The 23,578-nt window shown below is 45.8% G+C and overlaps 1 protein-coding gene across 1 annotated transcript in view; it reads left to right on the forward strand.

Annotated features, from left to right (window-relative positions):
- The window catches only part of iqce (IQ motif containing E), a 24,204-nt gene extending 5,540 nt beyond the window's left edge, over positions 1 to 18,664 (forward strand). Inside the window, exons 2-22 of the mRNA XM_042340977.1 lie at positions 1,731 to 1,778; positions 2,092 to 2,134; positions 2,892 to 3,032; positions 3,491 to 3,625; positions 3,952 to 4,022; positions 5,127 to 5,240; positions 5,799 to 5,846; positions 6,411 to 6,481; positions 7,868 to 7,940; positions 8,762 to 8,799; positions 9,450 to 9,604; positions 10,430 to 10,485; positions 11,078 to 11,283; positions 11,877 to 11,972; positions 12,069 to 12,159; positions 13,270 to 13,296; positions 14,271 to 14,396; positions 14,784 to 14,914; positions 15,398 to 15,501; positions 17,144 to 17,263; positions 17,874 to 18,664. Of these exons, the coding sequence (XP_042196911.1) occupies positions 2,963 to 3,032; positions 3,491 to 3,625; positions 3,952 to 4,022; positions 5,127 to 5,240; positions 5,799 to 5,846; positions 6,411 to 6,481; positions 7,868 to 7,940; positions 8,762 to 8,799; positions 9,450 to 9,604; positions 10,430 to 10,485; positions 11,078 to 11,283; positions 11,877 to 11,972; positions 12,069 to 12,159; positions 13,270 to 13,296; positions 14,271 to 14,396; positions 14,784 to 14,914; positions 15,398 to 15,501; positions 17,144 to 17,263; positions 17,874 to 17,968 (1,827 nt within the window). The 5' untranslated portion in view covers positions 1,731 to 1,778; positions 2,092 to 2,134; positions 2,892 to 2,962 and the 3' untranslated portion in view covers positions 17,969 to 18,664. The remainder of the gene's footprint in view (positions 1 to 1,730; positions 1,779 to 2,091; positions 2,135 to 2,891; positions 3,033 to 3,490; positions 3,626 to 3,951; positions 4,023 to 5,126; positions 5,241 to 5,798; positions 5,847 to 6,410; positions 6,482 to 7,867; positions 7,941 to 8,761; positions 8,800 to 9,449; positions 9,605 to 10,429; positions 10,486 to 11,077; positions 11,284 to 11,876; positions 11,973 to 12,068; positions 12,160 to 13,269; positions 13,297 to 14,270; positions 14,397 to 14,783; positions 14,915 to 15,397; positions 15,502 to 17,143; positions 17,264 to 17,873) is intronic.
- The last annotated feature ends 4,914 nt before the right edge of the window (positions 18,665 to 23,578 follow it).

A 23,578-nucleotide genomic window follows, 5' to 3' on the forward strand; every position in this document is an offset into this window, starting at 1 on the left:
TCTCTCACACACGCACACACACACGGACTCTGACACTCTCACACACACTCTTGACACGCTTACACACACTCTACTCTGACACTCTTACACATACACTGACACTCACACACACTGACACTCTTACACACGCACACACACACTGACACCCACTCTGACACTCTTACACACACACTCTGACTCTTACACACACACTGACACTCTGATACACACACACACTGACACACATACACAGACACTCTTACACACACACACACACTGACACTCTTACACACACACTGACACTCTTACACACACACACACTGACACTCTTACACACACACACACTGACACTCTTACACACACACACACACTGACACTCTTACACACACACACACTGACACTCTCACACACACACACACTGACACTCTTACACACACACACACTGACACTCTTACACACACACACACTGACACTCTTACACACACACACACACTGACACTCTCACACACACACACTGACACTCTTACACACACACACACTGACACTCTTACACACACACACACACTGACACTCTTACACACACACACACACACTGACACTCTTACACACACACACACTGACACTCTTACACACACACACACACACACTGACACTCTTACACACACACACACACTGACACTCTTACACACACACACACTGACACTCTTACGCACACACTCGCTGTGACACATACACTGCGACACTTCCACACACAATTCCGACATTCTCTCGATTGTACACGCGCACCGCACCGTTCGTTCAGCCGATCACTCCGGGAAAGCTGACAGTCGGCCCGCGGCGGCGGCGGCGGTTGTCCTTTGGCCGTTGCCATAGACTCGCCGTCAAACAGCTCCGGGCGCCGCCGACATGTCGCTGGCGGCGGTTGAGGGGACCGAGGAGGAGGAGGAGGAGGAGGAGGAGGAGCGGGTGAGGCCCCCGGTGACCAGGGCTGCAAGTCTGGAGAGAGGACCCGGGAGAGGCCTCGGGCTCTGGTCTCCCTGGAACCCCGACAATCCCCCCTCCTCCCCGGGCAGCCTCATCCCAGCCCCCCCCCCCCCCCCCACAGGGGGCCGCAGACCAGTCACTGGGGACAGGGACTCCTCCCGCTCAGCTCCTGTTAGACCTGCAACAACAGCAACAACTTGTATTTACACAGCGCCCTTCACACGGGACAGCGTCCCAGAGCGCTAAACGGTGGCGGAGAGAGCCTGACGCCGAGCTGGGGAGGGGGGGGGGAGGGGGAGGTCGAAGAGGAAGGTCCTTGAGCGCGACCTGACGATGGGGGAAGACGAAGGGTTCGAGGGTTCGGGGGTTTCGGGGCGTAGCAGCTGGAAGTCCGGCTGCCGGTGGCGGAGCGCAGGGGACGAGGGCCAGAGCCAGTTGAGCAGAGGCAGCGAGTGGCGGGTTGGGAGGTGCCCGGGGGGGGGGGGAGGTGGTCCTGGCTGGACAAGCAGCAGGAAACCTTGCCAGACGGCGCTCTTAATGGCAAGCTGTGCGGTTTGAGCTGGTTAGACTCCAGCAGTTACCCCCCAATGCACACTCTGGGCCCCCCCCCAGCCTTGGCTCTTGCCAATCTACACCCAATACGCTCCGGTAGTAGGTAAGCGGGATGTGTCCCTCCGAGGAGAGAGAGAGAGAGAGTGCGCTTTCCATTCCAGACATGGAATCGTCCACGCGTTGGTGACGTATGTAATGGTGTTTCTCTTTTCCAGGGCGAGGACACACTAACCATCATTACCAACGAATCTGACACCAGCAAGGTAATGCCTTCCGTGCATCCCAACGCCTCCCCACCTCCCTCCTTTCCCTGTCTTCAGATTGCACCAAAAGACTTTCCTCTTCAACCATGCCTATGGTCACCTCCCCTTTCTCCCCTGCTCGGTGTCAAACTCCGCCACTGTTAAGCGCCCCGAGACCTGAAAGTGCTGTGTTGCTGCTGAAGGCCCCCCCCACACACGCACAAAATTTACCCCACTTTGCCTCTGCCGGTGGGTAGGATGGGGTTGAAGTGAACTGTAAGATAATAAAAGGGAAAGTATCAAATTTGTGACATGGTTTGTTTTCCTTACCCAGAAACCCAGGAAGAGGGCAAGTGGCAAACCTCCCATATCCCCAAGTGAGTAACAACAACCCAGCTTGGGGGTCTGACCCAGGACAAAATTAGTGTCTCTCAATCCCTTGTTACAATCCACAACTTTTTCAGAACTCTCTGCACTTGAAGGCAATAATTTCAAGTCATTCTGTGTCTTTCCTGGCCGAATGGGTGGGTGGGGGGGGTGGCTTGAATATAAGATTAAAAATCCTTGCATTTGATAAGCCATTTTAAGGTAGATCTAATAGGGTGGTCGGAGCGTGGAACTCACTGTCGTAAAGTGTGGCTGAAGGAAAAAACTTCAACGTATTTGAGAGGGAGGAATAGGAGGATCGAGCACTCGTGCGGGTGGGGGGAACACTGAAACGGAAGATTGAGGCTGAATGAGCTCCCTCTGTGTAACTATGTATCCGGGGAGATGGGGTTTATTATATTTTAAAATAATAATCCTTGCGTTATTGCAACGACGTGACAAGGAGTCATTTGATATGAGACGTCTCAAATCGCTTCACAGAATGTACTGTAAAGTGGATTGATTGTGTACTTTGGGCGAAATCCCTGACTTTTGTGTATTTTATATTTTGCGGATCCCTGACTGTCCTGCGCCTTGGACGTCCTCCTAACGTGAAAGGCGCTAAACAAATATAATTTGTTGTTGTTGAAATGCGGCAGCCAATTGCACATAGCAATTGGTTTAATCAGAATGGGTTCCTTACCTTTGATAGGAATCGTGCTGTATTATTGCATTCCTGGTTACCGACTGACTCCTCCTTTCACTCAGAATCCCCATATCTCTCCAACTCGTGTCTGCAGCCAAAGAAATCTCCAGTTTGGCATTCACTAACGGGAAGGATGCAAGCGCACCATCCGTCAGCCAAGGTCCCCAGAGAGCTGTGGCTGACATCGCTCAGGCAGGATCTGGGTGAGTGAGGGACAGGGCGTTGGGAGATGCAGAGCGGGGGGGGGGGGGGGAACGCCCCCTGGTGTCACCCTGACTCGAAGACATCTGGGCTCCTCTCAGCTCAAAGTGGGTTTTAGATGTTTTTATCGGTGTCATTCGTTGTGACAAACTCTTGATGGATCCGTTTGGAAAACAGAGTGAGAGAGCAGTGACAGTCTACCCTACCGGCAATTCAAACTGCAGAGATGTTGGGTTTTATTTCACATTTGGGGACGTCTATGACAACAACAACTTGTATTTATGTAGCGCCTTTCATGCGGTATAGTGTCTTGGAGCACTTAAAAGTGCCGGAGCCTGTCGCCAAGCTTAGGGGAGGTGACGATCTTCAGGCGAGATCTGAAAATGGGGAAGGAGGGGGCGAGGCAGAGGGATTGAGGGAGAGAATTCTTATCCAGTTCCTCTTATTGTCATCGTCGCAGGTGTGACACGGTCCCAGAACTCGGAGTACAACTCCGGAGCTAGCCGCAGTGTGAGCCGTGCCAGCACCACCCCCGAGTACCTGAAAGAAGCTTTCGGCATGAGAAAGCCAAAACATTCCCGGTTGGCTAAAAACGGTGAGTTTGCCTTTGGGAAGGGCCAGGTCCCATTTGGCACATCATAATAATAACAATAATCCTTGGATTTCAAACTGCAGCTTATCACGTCATTGAGTCGTCTCAAAGCGCTTCACAGAATATGTTGCAAAGTGGATTGACTGCATTTTGTGGTCGAAATGTGGTAGCTAATTGCGCACAGCAGTGCCCCAAATTTGTGCATTGAGTGACTTTTTTTGAGGGATTATTACCCAAAAATAGGCTTGATGGGCTGAATGGCCTCCTCTTGGTTTCTAACCCTTTGCTGCCTGAGCTGTTTCTGAGCCTGTCTGTCATGCTCTCTGCAGGCTACGTCCCCGGCACGCCCAACTACAAGGAGAGAGAAGACATGTACGATGAGATCATCAAACTGAAGAAAGTGAGTCTTCGGAGAGACCAGCTCCTCCCTAGCTAGCCTGGTGTTTGCAAGAAATGGGACTGAGGGTTACAGGATAAATGGGGGCACCCAGTGGTTTAAAGTGAGCTGGACCGCTCTAGAGTGAGGCCCCAATTGTGAACAAATTCTTGTTTCTCTTCTCTTCCCTCCCCACCCAAAAAAAAATCTGTTGATCCTCTGTGGCAGCCTCAGTAATCGGCCGTTTACTGAGCCGGATGGGTCTGCAATGCTCCAAGGTGTTGCTGGTGACAGATAATAATAATAACAATAATAATCCTTGTATTTGATATAGCACCTTATCACGTCTTTGAGATGTCTCAAAGCGCTTCACCAAATATAATGTAAAGTGAATTGGCTGTATACTTTGTGGGCGAAATGCAGCAGCCAAATGCATACAGCGGTGTCCCACAAACAGTCATGGATCAGCCAACCTTGCTGGTTGGGAGAGCTTAGAGGAGCAGAACAGTCACTGGGAGGTTGGATTCTGCCCACTCAACTCCTGTTACCACTGCAAGAAAAGCCCCAACAAGTAGTGTGGTCCTAGCTGGTCAAGCAAGAGGAACTTATAATAATATAATAAGGAATATATCAGGCAGCGCTTGTAATTTAAAGTGATGTGGTTTTAACTGATTAAATTCCCCCATTCTGGGGTTCCCACACCATCACTCTTGCCAACTGGCGTTGAATACTTTGCGGAATTAGGTAAGATCTGAAAATGGGGAGAGTGTAGGCACCTTGTTACACACAAAAGAAATTACCATGTGAAGGTAACATACATAGGTGACCTCAAGCTGGTGTGGATACTCTATGTGTGGTGTTGGGTTTCCATGTGTGCCAGACGCCAAAAAGACAAGAACTCAACTTTACTACAATTCAATACAATGGGGAGTGTTTGTGTATGCGCCATCACACATCAATCGTGTACGTGTGTGTGCATGTGTGTCAGAGTATGAGTGTACGTGGGTGTGATGTGAACACACCATTAGACTGAACGAATGCAACTCAATCCACTTGGGACCAACCAATACACATTACTAATTCATCTTTGTCCATGTGTTGGCATTTTCCCCCACCCCCCAACCCAAGGTGATCCAAGCTCACAAGACTGAGAATGATGTCACGAAAACTAAGCTCAGACGATCAGAGGAGGAGAACAGCAAAAAGGAGAAGCATATCGAACAGCTCTTGGACCCTTCCAAGGTACTGCACACTGGCCATTCACAAGTTGAGTGAGAGGCCTGTGGTCAAAGGGATACTTCCCAAGTCCTTGCTCACCAAGAGGCCGTGTTTAACTTTCCAGTCTTTGCTCTTAAAACAACAACGTGCATATATAATGCTATATTATATATATATATAGTGCATATATAATACAAATATATATAATGCTCTTCTCGTGGGGCAACGTCTCAGCTTAACAGTCGAGTCGGCTTTGTTCCATATGACCAGGGCCCTTCTGGATTAATGTCAAATATGGCAAAGAAAAACTTGTTCAATAGCTGGTGTCTGTGAAGATGTTGAGGCATATGGAGCAAAGGCGGGTAAATGTAGATGAGGTCCAGATCAGCTATGATCTAACAGAATGGCAGAACAGGCTGGAGGGGCTGAATGGCCTACTCCTGTTCTTATATCAGTCGATTTGCAGTGTATTACCTGGGTGTGAATTCCAGGACAGCCTCTGACCAACAAGGTCCGTGAATTTACCGACCTCCGAAGGCTGAACCAACCCTTTTTGTGCTTTTCTTTTCTTGGTCTTTACAGAGTTCGGAATACACCAGGAGTCTGGTTGACAAGAACAACGTCAATGGGGTGAGTGAGGCGATTTCCCATGTGTTTGTAGAAATGAGACTCATGTGAAGCAAAGCCTGCTCAAAGTAGCCGTTGTCAAACAAGCCGGCCGTTTAGGATTGAGCCGATGCTATAAACTTCTTTAACTGATGGTGTGAATTTATAAATTCTTCATGGTTTCTCCTGGGGCTAGTGTAAGTGACTTAAGCTATCTACCTATGCCCCTGTGAAGCCAATGGATGATGTTGCCTGTCATATCCCAAACTCGCCCACCCCCCCCATCCCATATCTCCGTTTCCAGCTCCTCAGACTCCACAGGATCTAACCTGCATCTCAATTTCCTCCGATGCCCAGCCCTCGCTGAGTTGGCTGATTTCAGCAAAGGGGGTGCCAATGGTCAATACTCACAGCCTCATTGTCCCTGAGCTAGGTAACGGGAATGTCAGCCAGAGTTCCCGTTCCTCAACTCTATTCAGTGATCCCTTGATCTGGGGAACTTTATCCCAGTGGGAGTCAGTAACTTCTGGGAAAGAGAAGTAAACAGAGGGAAAGAGGATAATTCAAATTTTGTCTGTTTTCTTCCAGATTGTACGTGGATTGAAACAGAAAATCTTGAAGCTAGAGCAACAATGCAGAGAGAAGGAGAACTCTTTGAAGTAAGTTAGCCTGACAATGGGAGGTGAGGGGGGAGCGTGATAAGGTACTATATCAAATGCAAGGATTATTATATTATACTATTTTGCACCATGTGTAGATTAGTCCCAGTGACGCAGAAGGAATTACAAGTGCTCTTAATTCAACAATTTGCATTTACACAGCACCCCTCACAGAGTAGCGCCCCAGAGCGCTTGACAGTGGCAGAGCATGATGCCGAGCTGGTGGGGGGTAGCCAAAGGTTCGGTCGAAGAGAAAGGTCTTCAGATGCGACCTGAAGATGGGGAAGGAAGGGGCAAGGTGGAGGGATAGAGAAAGAGTGCTCCAGAGTTTTGGCTGAAAGCGCAGCCACCGATGATGGACGGAAGGACATGCATGAGGCCACAGGTTGTGGGATTGGGGGTTAAGCAGGTCGGAGAGATGCCAGGGCATGAAGGATTTGAAAATAAATGTCAGGATCTTGATATCAATCCATTTGGCGACAAGGAGCCAGTGGAGCCTGGCTAGAACTGGTATGATGCGGGTATGGAGTTTAGTACAGGGGAGAGTGCAGGCGGCAGAGTTTTGGATCAGCTGGATCTTGTAGATGGTGGAGCTGGGGAGACTAGCGAGGAGGGCATTTTAATAGTCGAGACGGGAGGTCACAAACGTATGGACGAGTGTTTTGGCTGCATCTATAATTATAGAATTAGAGTTGATTAGAATTCTATAATTAAGTGACGAAAAGGATTTATTAATAGATTACTGAACAATCCTCCGTTGTTGTTGGTGATGCCCTCATGTGTGGGAGCAGCGCTGGAGATGTACCACGGGATCCTAAGGTGGAACGCTGCCCGGCAGCTATTTACCCGAATAAAACTCAGAATAGAACCGCGTATCTGGCTTTCCTTCTGGTTCACCTGTTATACTCTGAGCAGCCACTGGAGGGCCTCACGCACTCACCAATTAACCACTGAAGTGTACAGTACGGACCTGGGAAATAAATAATCTTATACCACTTTATCCTTCATTCCCCCTTCCCCTCAATTGATTTCTTTGCCAAATCGCTATCTAATTCCCTGTTAAAACTGCTGACACATTCTGCTTCCACCAGTTCCCTGGGTAGCCTCTTCCACGCTATCACCGAGCTCTCATAATTAAGTCTGAACTGTCCGTTCATCTTCCCTCTCGTGAGCCCGAGCTTGAGCCTGTGTCCTCTGGTTCTGGATGCTTTGACTTTGCTAAGCATGTTATCAAGGGTCAGCCTCGCCCTCCTTGATGCTGCTTTTTAGCTGTATCCTTGGGTTTAATATAAAGAACGTTGGTGTAGAGGTTGAGCTAATATCTTTGAGGTTATTGTGGAGAGACGTTATTTTATTGAGCGCCTTGGCATTTTGATTTTTCTTTAGTAAACTCCAAACTGACCTGAAGACCAGCGACATTGAGGAGATGAGGATCACCATGGAGACATACTATGAGGAGGTGAGGCAACCTTTCATTGGCCAGGCTCAATCCTGTGTGTGTGTGTGTGTGTGTGTGTGTGTGTCTGGTGTGAAGGGCATTATATAAATGCAAGATGTATGTGTGTGTGTGCACACTCGTGTGAGTATATTGCACAGTGCACCTTTTAGCAGTAGATTAGCCCCAGTGACACCACTCAGCTAGAAATGTAGTGTTGGGAGTACTCCCTGCTCTGCTAGTGTGATCTTTATCCTTGTTGCCCACACCTCTCTGAGGGAGATTGCTAAATTGTAGTCGTGGTGAGCTCACGCACAGTTGGAACTGTGTGTAGAGCGGCCCAGACTGAATTCACATCAAGCACGTACAGCCAACACGCAGGGGAGACTTTAATCCCATCAATGTATTTCAAACACGGGGATGGGATTTCTGATAGCAGCAAGACCAACCTAAGTTGAAAATCTACAGCTTCTTTTTCCTCCTACGCATAGAGGACACACTATATGGAACAGTGTTTCACACAAACTAAAGCGCTAAATAGTCAGCCACAGGACTCAGGAAAACAGTTCCCCAAGTGGTTTGGTAAACAAAAGCCAGCATGCGCTCTTTACATAATGCTGTGTAATGGTTTTGCAAGGGAAAGCATCATTTTCAATGGTTTACCACAACAACTTGCATTTATATAGTGCTCCTCAAGCCGGGTTGTGTCCCAGAGCGCTTAAAATGATTCCTAGTTTTTGATTCATGTGTTTCAGTAATTTATATATTATCAATCTTATATTGATGTCTTATGTTGATATCTTATCTCAGTATTTATGTCTTCGTATATATACATCTTTTTTTAGATTCAAAGGCTCCGACTTCTGTTGAGTGCAGAGAAAAAGTGAGTTGATGCAGAACTGTCTAATGTAGCACGAGGGGAGAAGGAATCATATGAAATGTAGTATCTTGCCTTCTTAAGTGAGGATAGACCTGCACCAGAACGGTTTGGTTGATTACAGGGTGAGCTGGGCAGTGAAGACTGAAGAGACCAAGCCCATCTTGGCTGTCTCCCTGTCTGCCTGTCTGTCTGTCTCCCTGTTTATCTGTCTTCCTCCCTGCCTGTCTGTCTGCCTCCCACCCTCCCTGACTATCTGCCTCTCTGCCTACTCCCTGTCTGTCTGTCTGTCTGTCTGTCTGTCTGTCTGTCTGTCTGTCTGTCTGTCTGTCTGTCTGTCTGTCTGTCTGTCTGTCTGTCTGTCTGTCTGTCTGTCTGTCTGTCTGTCTGTCTGTCTGTCTGTCTGTCTGTCTGTCTGTCTGTCTGTCTGTCTGTCTGTCTGTCTGTCTGTCTGTCTGTCTGTCTGTCTGTCTGTCTGTCTGTCTGTCTGTCTGCGTCCCTGTGTATCTGTCTGTCTTCCTACCTGCCTCTATGTCTGCTACCTGTGTGTCTCTTTGCCTCTCCTCTGAAAGGAAAACCGTGAACGTGGATGAATACGGGCTGAAGACTTGTTTGCCTTATAATAACAATAAGATTTTTTATTTTTCCTCCTGCAGAGACCCTGCAGAGAGCAGAGAGTCGCAGAAACTCCTAAACTCCACCAGGTTGCGATTGTCCAAAACCATCAAACTTCTCCAAGAGGAGAACAAGACTCTGAAGATGGACCTGGACCGAGTTCTCAGTAACTCTCCCGCGACCAGCACAGCACGGGGTACATTGTGACCACAGCGAAATCTAGATATTTTCTGTGACTTTTTTCTCCCTTTTCTCCTTTAGAGCTTGAAAGGTTCTATTCAAAGTATTTGCTCTCTTAACCCTTCATTTTCCCCATGACACACACACACATACAACACACACTAAGGTCAAAGGCACAAGTTGCTACAAACCACCACGAGGCAAATGACTAATTAATCTGGAGGAGTGTTGACTGCCTGCCCCCTGCTGCCCGTGTTTCCTGTGGTAAAGCGCTTGACACCCTATTGATGCCTCCCAGAGCAGTAATGCACCTGTGCCATGTTAATGAGGAGCGGCCGTTGTTCTACCATGTGCTGTGCTATCAGTTAACTGACCAACATGAGTTGGGCATTGGGTACTATCCTATCTAAGATGCAGCAATGTCTAATGGGAATTTCCAGTTAATGAAGAAAGCGGAAATAAGGCTTGTTGGAACTCCGCTTCAACCCAATCTCATTTGGGAGCGGCGTTCCCAGTGTGACGATTATTATGGAATCCCATTAGAAATTGCCGCATGTTTGACACCATGTTCACATTCCAATCTTTCAGTCACTATGTACTAAAACTCTGGAACACTCTTCCTCTATCCCTTCGCCTTGCCCCTTCCTTCCCCATCTTCAGGTCACATCTGAAGACCTTCCTGTTTGACCGTGCCTATGGTCACCTTCCCTTCTCCACGGCTCGACATTGTGCTCCGCCACTGTCAAGCACTCTGGCATGCTACTGTGCGTGAGGGGTGCTATATAAATCCAAGTTATTGTTGTTTAAACTATGGAATCAAATACAAAACCTCCTTTTCCAGGTTACAGCGAGTGGAGCAAACAGAGGCTGGTGAGGCGAGTGCTCGAGCTGGAGAGGGTGAGTGTAGTGAGCGACGCTGAGGTTTCAGGGAGAGCCTGTTTCCCATGTAATTATTATTACTAATAATAATAATCCTTGTATTTGATATAGCGCCTCATCACAACTTCAAGACATCTCAAAGCACTTCACAGAATATACTGTGAAGTGAATTGACTGTTTATTTTGTGGGCAAAACAAGGCAGCCAATTGGGCACAGCAATGTCCCAGAAACAGCCGTGAAGTGAGTGACCAATTTTATCTGGGGGATTATTGGCCAGGACACCTAGAGAGAAACTCCCTTCTTTTTTTGAATGGTGCCATTGTATCTTTAACGTCCACCTCAGGTTAACGTGTCATCCGAAGGACGGTACCTCTGACAATGCAACAACCGCTCCCCAGCACTGCGTTGTAGCGTCAGCTTAGATGATGTGATTCCAAGTCCCAACGTGGGTTGGGCCAGGCTGAAACACAGTGTATAGTGGTATAGACAGGAGGCTTGTGACCGATGAGATACATGACCTGACCTGTTGACCAGTTTGCAGATTTCCTTTATCCTATGTATGTGTCTCTCTCTCGTTCTTCGCTCCCCCCACCCCCCACAACCTGCCAGAAAGCAGAGGAGCAGGAATTGGGCTGGAGCAAATTAGTTGGCGGTGGCAGAAATATGGAGGGACAGCTCCCAGTGCTGGACTGCGCTGCGGAGCGGCCCGAGCAGCGGGAATCCTGCCTCCAGCAGGAAAGCCATCACTTTCGTGGACTGGTGAAGAAGCTGAAGGACGACCGCAGAGAGCTGCAGGCGCAACTCGCCAGCAAGGAGTGAGTGGAGAAATAAATGTTTTAGAGCAGCCGTTCAGCCAGGAGTATAGTGGGTCAGCCTGGGGAGCAGTGGCTCATAGTAACAGGAGTGGACCATTCAGCCCCTCGAGCCTGTTCCGCCATTCTATTAGATCAGGGTGATCCAACCTTTTGGCTGCTGAGGGCCGGATACCCTATTTGAGAAACGTTGTGGGACTCCTAAGCAATATTTTTGTGTTTCCCTTTCAGAAACATAACATTTACAGTTTATGGAGGGAGCGGGTGGGTCAGATGCAATGGAGAGTGGGGGTGGGGGGGAAGATGTAATCGGCCCAGGGGCTGCCAGTTAGACCACCCTGTACCAGATGATGACGCTGTGCTTCAGCCCAGCACACAGTGGTTCAGTACAGTGGTGTTTCACCCCCTGGGACTCCGGGTTTGAATCCAGCTCAGGTGAAAGCCTCTCACCATTGGGTGTGAGTGACTTTCTTAAAACAAGTATGGACCAGATTTTAGTCCTGGATTCCCAGCCTGGAAGGGAGCTGGAATTGAAAGGCCAGTGACTTAGCCCCACGTTGCCCCAGTTAATTCCAGTCCACATCTCTGCTTTCCAGTGCCGAAGTAAAGAAATTGATCCAAGAGAAGTCTGAGCTGGGGAAAGTACTGGAGAGACTAACGCTTCAAGTTGATCAAACCTCTGAGCAAACCAGGTCAGCACCTTCCAGAAATCACAGCCGTTTCATTTAGTGCCAGTTTAATGAGCAGCTGAAGAGGTAGTGTTAAATGTGCTGTGTTTTGTGCTGCAGGGAAGAGGTCTGGGGTCTGACAGAAAGGGTGAAACAGCTGGAGGCCACTCAGGAAGAGAAGCAGAGAGAGAAAGGAGATGGCGTTGGGAAGGTAAGAGTGGGGAGGACCTGAGGCTGGGAACCAGCCCACAGCAGCCCCCGAGGCTCACTGAGAAAGGACAGTGTGTGTTATGCGTGATATTGTGGAGTCGGGTAGCTCAGTGATTAGAACATTCGCCTTGCTCACGAGAGACTTGGGTTCGATTCCTGGTAGGGTGAAATGTTGGGCAGGTTTCCTTACTCCACACCCCGCTGTTTACCCGGTAGTAAGTAGGAACCCAGTTATTAGTCGATTGGTGGATCGCTTTTCCGGGGGTAAAATTCCTTGAAAAAAAATAATAATAAATTGGTCACTTCAATCCATGGCTGTTTGTGGGACACTGCTGTGCGCATTTGGCTGCTGCATTTTGCCCACAAAATACAGTGAATCCACTTTACAGTATATTCCATGAAGCGCTTTGAGACATCTCAATTACGTGATAAGGCGCTATATCAAATGCAAGGATTATTTTTATTTGAATAGCTTGCAGAGCATTAACATGCACCAAATAATAATAATCCTTGCATTTAATACAATGCCTGTGACATTGAAACATCTTGAACAGTTATACAGGGACTTGCTCTCATCCACCAGAGGATTTACTGCCTCACTGTAGGCACACAACTAGTTTAGGTTTGGATGAATTCCACGCCCACACCTCTGAATGTTACCTGAGAGGAGAATGAAGTCAAACCTGAGTCCACAGACTTATGTTGAGCTGTTACTAGGAACGATCAAGTTCTGTCACTAGATGAGAGTTAAAAAGGAGCAGAGAGCTGGAGGGTGCTTTAGGAGAGTGTAAAATCAGTCTGGAATTTAAGAACGAAAGACGTGGAGCTAAAAAAAAAAGTCTGTTTCACCCATCACACCCGTCACTCAACACGTTTAACAGAGATTGCACTCCTTCACAGTAAATATTGAGCAGCCTCCAGCCCATTCTATGTTTAACAGTGTAGAGTCGGAGCATGAAAGTGCTGACTGACCCCATCTCTCACTTTTTTGGTGATTGAACACTAAGAGGAGAAAGTGCCTTTCAGTGTGCTACATGTTTTAAGAGAGTGGCTTGGTCCATTTTTTTATTGGAAAGTTTTAATGATGTTCCTATTTCCTTCCCCTCTTTAGAAAGAAGACACAGACTGGGACTCCGAGGTAAATTTGAGCACGTGGAGCAAACATCCCCAAGAGAGTTAGTCTGCCAGGAATATCTAGGGATTTTATAACTCGTGAGGACGGCAACGACAACAACAAAAGTGAAAGGTGTAGCGCCTTTCACGTCGGGAGGGATAGAATCATAGAATTGTACAGCACAAAAAGAGGCCATTCAGCCCATCGAGTTTGTGCCGACTCTTTGAATAGAGCAATTAATGTCAATCCCACTCCCCAGCCCTTTCCCCATAACCCTGCAAACCCGTCCTCCTCAAATACCCGTCCACCACGTTTTTAAAAGTAGTTATCGAATCGGCCTCGACCACCCTTTCAGGCAATGCGTTCCAGATTCGAACAACTCGCTGCATGAAAAAATTTCTTCTCACCTCCCCTCTGCTTCTTTTAGAAACTATTTTGAATCTGTGACCTCGAGTCACCGACACATCCACCAGTGGAAACAGTTTTTAGAATCCCAAGGCGCTGCACAGTGTTTGAAAGGAAAAATCCCAAGATGTCCCCTTTGTCAACTCTAACAGCCCCTAACTTGACAAAGCAGAAATATTCAGCTACAAAGATTTCAAACAGTAGCATTTAGCAATCATAATATTATTATTAAATAATAACCCTTGCATTTTATATTGCACCTGATCACATCTTCGAGACGTCTCAAATTGCTTCACAGAACATACTGTAAAGTAATTAGCTGCCGCGTTTCGCCCACAAAATACGCAGTCACTCCACTTTACAGTATATTTTGTGAAGCGCTTTGAGGCGTCTCGAAGACGTGATAAGGCGCTATAGCAAATGTAAGAATTATTATTATTATTGAAGTGAATTGACTGTACTTTGTGCGCAAAACAGCAATGAAGCAGACAGGCAGCCTGCGTAGTCTGGGTCAATCCAGAAACCAGGCATTTCTGCTATAAAACAGCTTCCGAAGCTTCCTGTGACCAGTGTTCTGTTTGCTTTGTTCTTAGGCAACAGCCACCATCCAGGCAGCTCTACAGGGGCATCGAGCTCGGCAGAGGCAGCTCTCAGCCCGAGGTGACACCCACGCCACACACCCAAAGGAGCCAAACAGCACCTCCTCTCTGCACAACAAGGTATTATTACCCATCTCCACTCCACCCTCCTTCAGATCCTCCTGTCCTGACCTAGTTCCTTCGAGTGCGAAAACAGTTCCTTTATTATTGTTCCAGTAATAATAAAAATCAAGTGCTTCACAGGGAAATGTGGCAGATAATTTGCCTACAGCAATGTCCCTCGAACCATGTACACCAACGAGGAGAAAATTTAGAGTAATAATTGAATGTACTATAATTATATTTTTTAAGAAAATTTGCTTTCCTCAAGCATTCCAAATTTGTGTTTGTCAAACTTTGACTAAAGATTATTATTGTTGTTATTATTCAAGTCGAGCCCGCACAGTGAGTGTGTGAGCACGGCTGTGTTTAATGTCTAATGTCTCTCTATACCACACTTGGTTGCAGAGCCCTTCTGCTTCTCCCAGTAACAGCACCCAGAGGCTTATCTCTGCCCAGGTTGAGGACGAGGAGGCCATCACCTTCATCCAGTCCTCGTTGAGGGGTCACCTGAGCCGCAGAGAGCGTCTGACACAGAGGTAAAATTCAGGCTGTGCGCTCTTGCTGTGTTTCTACCGCAACTAACTGTGATCCTTGTATTTAAAAACCTGGGATTTAAAATACCTGGGGCGGGGTGCGATTCCATGTAAGTGATTCATTGCTGAGGGTTAAGCACTATTCTGATCCATTCAGTGAAAATTTGTGCTGCAGTTTCTAAATAACATTATACTTAACACAAAATCGTCTCATATTTATAGCGGCACCACACGTATTCATAGATTTGCAAAACTTACTGAACACAACAGCAACAGCCCAACTGATTTGCATCGTGCAATGCGCAGAGTAGATTCTGAGATATTCAGGAGAGAGAGAGTGGTGTTTCGGCCATAAAATATACAGTCAATTCACTTTACAGTATATTCTGAAGCACTTTGAGGCATCTCGAAGACATGATGGGTCGCTATATCATATGCAAGGATTATTATTATTATATTTCTTTTGGTGTCTATGGTGGTGTTTAGCAACACAGGCAAAGCACAACCTACTCCTTCAACTCAACAAGCAAAAGAAGCTCCTGATGTAGCAAGCAGGTCCAGCAAGGCCCGAAGCCGACCAGCATATCTGGGTAGGTGTTCAATATACTGCAGTCTGAGGGCTTTTCCTCCCAAGGTACTTACCCCACAAAAAGCCTTACCAGCTTGGATCTATTTCAAGAAGCTATTTGGCCTTTTGAGTTTGGTGCTTGCTCCCCCCATACAGCTCTCTGCTCTAATCCCATTTCTTTTCCCCAAAACCCTAAATGATACAGTTTTTCTGGTATTATCTAATTCCCATTTTAATCCGTTGTGGATTTGGCCTCAGTAGCCATTTGCATTAAGACAGCTGTGGGCATCTTTTATGGTCAGCCAACAAAATACATTTTCTTGATTGATTATTTCTTGATTTGTGCCATGAATCTTGACACAGGTTGGCCACCATCGCATTAAGCCATGTTCTAACAACACCCATTCCCCCTCCCCCCCACTCCCCAATTTCTTCCGACCTCCCTGACTTTAGCTGCATCCGCTGCGTTGGATTATTCACCACTAAATTATGAGTCATCGTCAGTTTTTTTTATTAGTAAGAAATAATCCAATTAAAACTTTGAATTCTGGCAATGACTTTGTGTGGAGTTTCTGACACCGAGGGTGGAACTGGGAGAGAGGTCAAAGCCAACAATTATCTCTTAATCCACATCATTCCTTGCAAACAATCCCAGGCCCCGCACAGACATTTTTATTTTCTCGTCACGTTTCCGCACGTTTCTGTGTCAACCTCCGTCGCTGAGGGATGTTTGCCATCGCCCTGCACCAGTTGGTTTTAATTTGAGGCAGAATTCCTACCCACAGTCCTCAGAGGTTTGAGAAGTCAGTCACAGTTCTTAGATAATAGCAATTCACTAATGAAAGGATTAGTTAGTTTGAGGGGATTTTTCTTGCACGTGTTACTGAGGCTTCTGCTTTCTGTTATTCCCTTTTGCAAAAGCCTGGATGTCCACATATCTCCTGCACCCAAGAAATTTGGATAAACCACACAATGGGGACCCACTAACAACTAACATTGATGGGAGGTTACAAACACCTTGTCACACACTGGTCTGATTGAATTGCTAACGTGCTAATTAAGCCAGTCAGTGTCTGACACACTCGGCAGCACCACTGTGTCCTGCAAAACACAAGATAATAATAACAATAACACTTGTGTTTGATATAGCGCCTTATCACGTCATTGAGACGTCTCAAAGTGCTTCACAGAATATTCTGTAAAGTGTAGTGACTGTGTATTTTGTGGGCAAAACGCAGCAGACAATTGCGCACAGCATTGTCCCACAAACAGTAGGGGATTGAGTGTCCAAAACTTTTTTTTGTAATTTGAGGAGGGATTATTACCCCACAGAAAGCAATCACAGGAGTGGTTGGGATTAATCACAGAACACTACAGCACAGGCCATTTCAGGCCATTGTGCCTGTGCCGATGAGTGAAGGCTCTTCACTATTTGACTCCATCGTTCCATTATACCAGCTCACCCGTCTTCCCGTTTCGACATTGAGCTGTTTATGTAAAGCACTGCCTCCGCTGCCTATAATCTGTGTATTGTTATATACAGTCAATTCACTTTACATTGTATTCTGTGAAGGGCTTTGAGACAACTCAAAGACATGATAAGGCATTGTATCAAATGCAAGGATTATTATTATTGTTGCCAATGGCTTCCTGTTTTATGACAGATTTCCACAAGGGGGATGAGGACAGCGACGAGATACCAGAGGAGTGTTTTGAAATTGAAGACAAGGAAGAGATGGAATCTGTGAGGAAACTCAATTTATCAGCAAATAGACCGCCATTGGGTAAGTGACGTGATTTGCACAGGACAAAAATAAATCTTTTTTTAAAAACGTAACTTGAGACTTCAACGTCTGTCTGCTCAGGTGGACTTTAAAGATCCCATGGTGCTATTTGAAAAGAGAAGGGGTTTCCCTTTTCCAATGTCCTGGCCAATACGACAATACAAAATTACATTTGTATAGCACCTTTCACATTGGGAGGACGTCCCAAGACACTGATAATAATCCCCCAAATAAAATTGGTCACTAACTCCAAGGCTGTTTGTGGGACATTGCTGTGCGCAACTGGCTGCTGCATTTTGCCCACAAAATACACAATGAATCCAATTTACAATATATTCTGTGAAGTGCTTTGAGACGTCTCATCGAAACGGGATTATGTCTGAACGTTACTCTGCATGAGGGGCACGATGTGAAACGCAAGAATTATTATTATTTACGTGTTTGATATTAACTTTTTATAAATACAAGATAATCCTTGCCTAACTCAACTGTAAAGGTAAATGCTAGAAAAAGCTAAAGAGGTCATTTCTATCCCTCCCCACACCCCCCGAAGAAAGATTATTATCAAAACTAATTAATAAAGATTTTTATTTCTACTTCTTGCTTACAGAGAGGTCCAGTTACGGGAGAGCAGAAGATGTGGACTCAGACAACTCTGACGATCTCGTCATTGTTTCACTAAAATCTCAGGATTCCAACTTCTAGAGGCAGATGTTTTCAATGGAGGGGGCCATGATTCCAATTGGGGCCCAGCATTTGCTCCAGGTTTTGGGGTGTAGGAGGTGTGTACGTTTATAGATTCACAACGTATAAACCGCCCTGCCCCCATTTGTTTTAAAATCTAAAATCACTTGCCAACCAACCGAATGCGCTCTGCCCTTCTGAATGTAGCTGACTGCAGTGTTGCCATCCCTTTCAATTATCTGGGTCATGTTGAAACCTCCCGCCTTTTGCCTGCTCTCGTCACTGTGAGCGTACTTCAATGAAGCTGCTAATGTCTGTTTCATGACTTATTGGGAGTCGACGTTTGCAAATAAATTACATTACAAATTTACATTTATACAGCGCCTTTCACATCGGGAGGATGTTCCACAGTTCTTAACAATCCAGGCTTACCTCCCAAGATTTGGTTTCTGGCGTAGACTGATAGTTTTTGAAGAGTGTTTTGTAGAGAAACTTAAATGAACAAGTTGTGGCTTGTTTTGAATAATGCCTAGATACCTATTCAAATGTTTCATGTTTCTAATCACCTGTGCCTTTGCTGGTTTACATTGATAGGAGGGATTCTAGTAATACCTTCATATTTATTATGTTTTTACTTTGTTTTAGAATTTTTTATATTATAAGATTTTTTAAAAAACATTTTAATATTGTAAATAGAAATTCCAAATAAAAATCTTTTTTTTCACATTTACTTATGAATTATTTGCAGAAGGGTTTTGAACCAAGTGAGAGGAGGAAGGAATTAGGGAGAGTTCATGATTCAGAAGCTATTTGCACCTTCCAATTGGACTATTGGAGCAAGACATGTGTAGAAATCGGGCAAATAAACTTCAAGAGTTATAAACGTTGTTCCCCAATAAATTGGAATTGGTAGTCAAGTTACATTAGGAAAAGTAATAATAAATAATAATAATAATCTTTACATGTAGTAAGCCGCCTTATCATATCGGAAGGACATCTCAAAGCGCTTCATAGGATTTACTGTGAAATTAAGTGACTGTTTTGTAGGCAAACGCGGCAGCACAATAACACACAGCAGTGTCCCACAAACAATCAATTATTTATTTGAGGGATTGTTGGCCAGGATACCTGGAGGGAGAATCTCCCTTTTCTTTTCAATTACCGTCATGGTATCTTTTTAACGTCCACCTGAAGAGGCAGACGGGGAGCTCGGTTTATCATCTCATCTGAAGAAATAAAGATATAAAGAATGGTATTCAATGGAAGGATGAGGAGGGAGGGAAATATGGAGATAGAAAAAAGTCTTAACATTAAGGATTAGTATTTCACTTTGATATTAATGTTTGTTTCAACGCATAAACTGGAACAGAAAGTCTGGCCAGCCCTGGAAGGGGGGGAGGGGGCTCGTTTCTCAGGACCTGCAGCAGACTTCATAGGTTAATTCAAAATAATACAGGTTAAAGCTGCCTCTTTGCTCTGCCTCATTAAGTACTGCCTGCTCAGGTCAGCGCCTTGAGGAGAGGAGAGAAAAAATTGCAAGGCGAAATGGAACAGTTGGAACTGCATTAAGAAGAATGAATGAATGTGGCTTCGCGATTTAGAAGAATTTATCTGTGTTTCTCAGCTCCCCCTCCACTGTCCCTGACTGAAATATGGCTGGGCTCTTAATCGGCAATCACTGATGTGCTGTCAGCATCTTGTGATCTGTCTGCTATAAACACACAGAAAGCGCTGGAAACCCACAAAGCAGGTCAATCATCATGTGGAGGAGGAAGACAGTGAACCTTTGGGGCTGAACCTTTGTCCGAATCCTGATCCTTCTGTCATTAGCCTGGCTGTAATGGGAAGTTTCTATGATAAATGTGAAGACCCCAGTGAAATGATCTTCGAGCGATTCGCAAAACAGCACCAGGAAATCGGGGCTTCAATATTGTCAGTGTCACAGCAGCGACTAGCGTAGCTAAAATATTTCCCAACCTCGCTGCCTCTTGTGAAAGGAATGCTTTGAAAAAAAAGCACAAAAGTACATTGAGGTTTAACCAACAACAACAACAACTTGCATTTATATAGCGCCCCTCACGCAGAAAGAGAGCAAGGCAGAGGGATAGAGAAAAAAACTGTAAAAAAAAACGTCAGTCTCTGGCGAATGCTGCAGTTGACTGTGAACAGCGCTATCACTGTGGGAAGTGAGCTCTGCTCCCGGAAACATGCAATCAAATCTGGTTCTCACCATTTGAAACCTTGTGCAGAATATTTTATTTCTCTCTTCCCACAGTGGGCTATGTTTTCGTACCTCTTCTCTCTCTCTCTCTCTCTCTCTCTCTGTGTGAGGCATCTTGTCCAAGTGTCCTTTCTCTACACGTGAATGAATGTAGACAATGAATTCACAGTGGTCTATTTGTAAGAATTAATTATTTGCCTTCGATACAGCGCACAGTAACGCCTCTCGCTTTAAGAGCTTAAAAGGAAGGATAGTAATTGAAAACAACAACTTGTGTTTATACCACACCGTTCGTGCAGAGTGACGGCTCCAAGCCCTTTACTGGGTGACACTGGACATTAATCAGGGAGGGGTGTGGTCGAAGAGGTAGTTTTTTTTCACGCAGCTTTTGAAGATGACAATCAACAATTTACATCTACATTAAAAAAAATGTAGTCACTCAATCCACCACTGTTTGTAGGACTGCAATTGGCTGCTGCATTTTGCCCACAAAATATACAGTCAATTAACTTTACGGTATATTCTGTGAAGCGCTTTGAGAAGTCTGAATGACATGATAAGGCGCTGTATCAAATGCAAGTATTGTTTTTATTAACGTGCCTTACACGTCGGGAGCATGTTTCAAACTGTTTGACACAGCTGACTGGAAGCCAGAGCTGGAGGGGGAGGCGGAGGAGTTGAAAACACCATTTATCCATCAAGCCTTTCAGAGCCCTGTCCCACACAGGCTAACCCACCCACATGTGAATATTCTACCTCAATACTCTGAGGTCCCAAAACATAACCAAGCAAAACTACCTAATATTCATATCGTTACTATATCTGCCAGGTCCTCTGTTTCCACCCCTTCACACATTCTCTCTTTGGATAAGACATTAAAACGAGGTCCTGTCTGCCTGTTCAGTTGGATATTAAAGATCCCATGGCACTGTTTGAAAAGAGAAGGGAGTTTCTCTCTCGTGGTGTCCTGGTCAACGATTCCCCAAATAAAATTAAGTCACTCACTCCTTGGCTGTTTGTGGGACACTGCTGTATGCAACCTGGCTGCTACGTTTCGCCAATAAAATACAGTCAATCTATTTACGGTATATCCTGTGAAGCACTTAGAGACATCTCAATGACGTGATAAGTCGCTGGATCAAATACAAGGATTATATTTGATTATTTTTGAGTATTTGATCATCTCACTCATTGCTCTAACCTGTAAATCCTTTCCCCGATCAGAATTACTGCCCCGTTTTCTAATCATGCTTGTGGATCTGTAGGGAATTCCCATACATCGGAATGCAAGAATGATCTGAATGTCAATTGGGAATTGTCAGTAACCAGTCGAGAACCCACCAGCTCTGGGTCGGAATTTAACACTTCCGTCAGATGCTTGTGTTTGGGCCAAAGTGGTCGAGTTCTAACCCAAGCTCCAGGCATGAGATCTGCTGCTTTCCTGCCTTTTCCATGGTCTCGATGGGGACAATCCCAGCTCAGGGGAGACGGAAGGAGGGAGGGGGGACGCGGGAAGGGAGGCAAGGTCTTGCTGGGTTGCGGATAGGAGCACAGGAGGAATCCACAGTGTGTGCTGTCTTGTGTGCCTCCGGGTGCTGTAACTGAACTGGGGGGGGTGGGGGCTCGAGCTATCACTAAATTAACAGATCCCCAGAGGCTTAATTGCCTCTTTTGTGAAGTAATTAAGAAAAACGGAAAGAGAAGCAATCTCAAAAATATGGAGTGGAGTCTTCAGGCTTGTCATTTTACACCCCTCCCACACCCCTCCACCCCTCCTGATTCCACCCTCCTGCTCGAGGTGCAAGCCCGCAGCTGACCAACGTTTCGGGACATCCTCCCAACGTGAAAGGTGTTATACAAATGCAATTTGTTGTTACAATAATAATCCTTACATTTGATATTACATCACTGAGACAACTCAAAGTGCTTCAAGCACTTTGAAGCTTCAAGTGCTACTGAAAAATGAATTGAATGTGTATTTTGTGAGTGGAACCCGGCAGCCAGTTGAGTACAGCAGCGTCCCACAAACATTCGTGGATTGAGCGCATTTTTTGGGGGATTCCCGAGGGAAAGATAATCTCAGGATATTGAAACGGTGCGTCCTTCGGCCTGGCAGTCTGAAGGTTGTTGTTACGTTTCCGCAGGTTGAGCAGCGAAGGGTTAATTGTAACTGTAGATGTGGAAGCAGTACAGCCATCAGATCCCTGTAGAGTACAAGCATTTGAACCAATAGGCGTCCACACCACCCCCCCCCACACACACACACATACACACACACACATACACAAGCGGTCTCTATTGTCTCAAAGAAAAGCTCCAATTACTTTTGAGTTCGACTGTTCCTCGAAATGTTTCTACTCCCGGTGGTAACCATGGCAATGGACGTCCTGACAACTAACAGCCGAAAACAAATTGTTCACGTGGTTGCTCACTCGGGCAGGGCTGCGTTGGAGGTCTCGGAGAAAAGGGGTGGGGGGGAGGCAACTGCATCAGTATCTGCAGCGGATGGTGGGGGGGGAGAGAGAGAGGGATGGGAAGACTCCTCATCCATCATGTGTGGAAGCTCAGCTTTCAAGCACTTTATCACCTCCACCTCGACTTAGGATTTGAACCTCCAGACACAAACCAGAAATCAATACAGGACTGATCACTATATTTATAATAATACTTGCATTTGATATAGCGCCTTGTCATGAAGTGGAGTATTTGTAGGCAAACACGGCAGCACAGCAACTGCCGTGGAGTGAGTGACCAATTTTATATATTGTTGGCCAAGACACCGGGGAAGAGAAACTCTGTTTTCTTTCCAAATAGCACCACGGGATCTTTAACGTCCACCTGAACAGGCAAATGAGACCTCGGTTTAACGTTTCACCTTCTTGGGCTGTTTGTGGGAACATGCTAGGCTGGGCTTTTTTTAATAAAAGAAATTACTGCCACATTGTCCTGCAAATATAGTCAATACACTTGATAACAATTTCCCTGTGGCATTTCAAGGCCATATCAAAATCTAGGAAAAATAGTGAGTGAATAATAATAATCCTTAATAATAATAATAATAATCCTTGCATTTGATATAGTGCTTTTCATGTCGGGAGGACGTCCCAAAGCGCTTCACAGAACACACTGTAAAGTGAATTGACTGTATATTTGTGGGCGAACGCGGCAGCCAATTGCGCACAGCATGTCCCACAAACAGTCGTAGATTGAAACTGACCAATTTATTATTGTTTTTGGTTTTGGAGGGATTATTATTAGGCTCTGTGTGGAGTAAGGAAACTTGCCCAAGGTTTCGCCCTCTGCCTGGAATTGAACTCAGGTCTCTCACTTGCAAAGCGAGTGCTCTAACCACTGAGCTACAGGACTCCACACCTTGCATTTGATATAGCTCCTTATCACGTCGTTGAAAT

The sequence above is a fragment of the Callorhinchus milii genome, unplaced genomic scaffold, assembly GCF_018977255.1.
Source record: "Callorhinchus milii isolate IMCB2004 unplaced genomic scaffold, IMCB_Cmil_1.0 Scaffold16, whole genome shotgun sequence".
NCBI lineage: Eukaryota > Metazoa > Chordata > Chondrichthyes > Chimaeriformes > Callorhinchidae > Callorhinchus > Callorhinchus milii.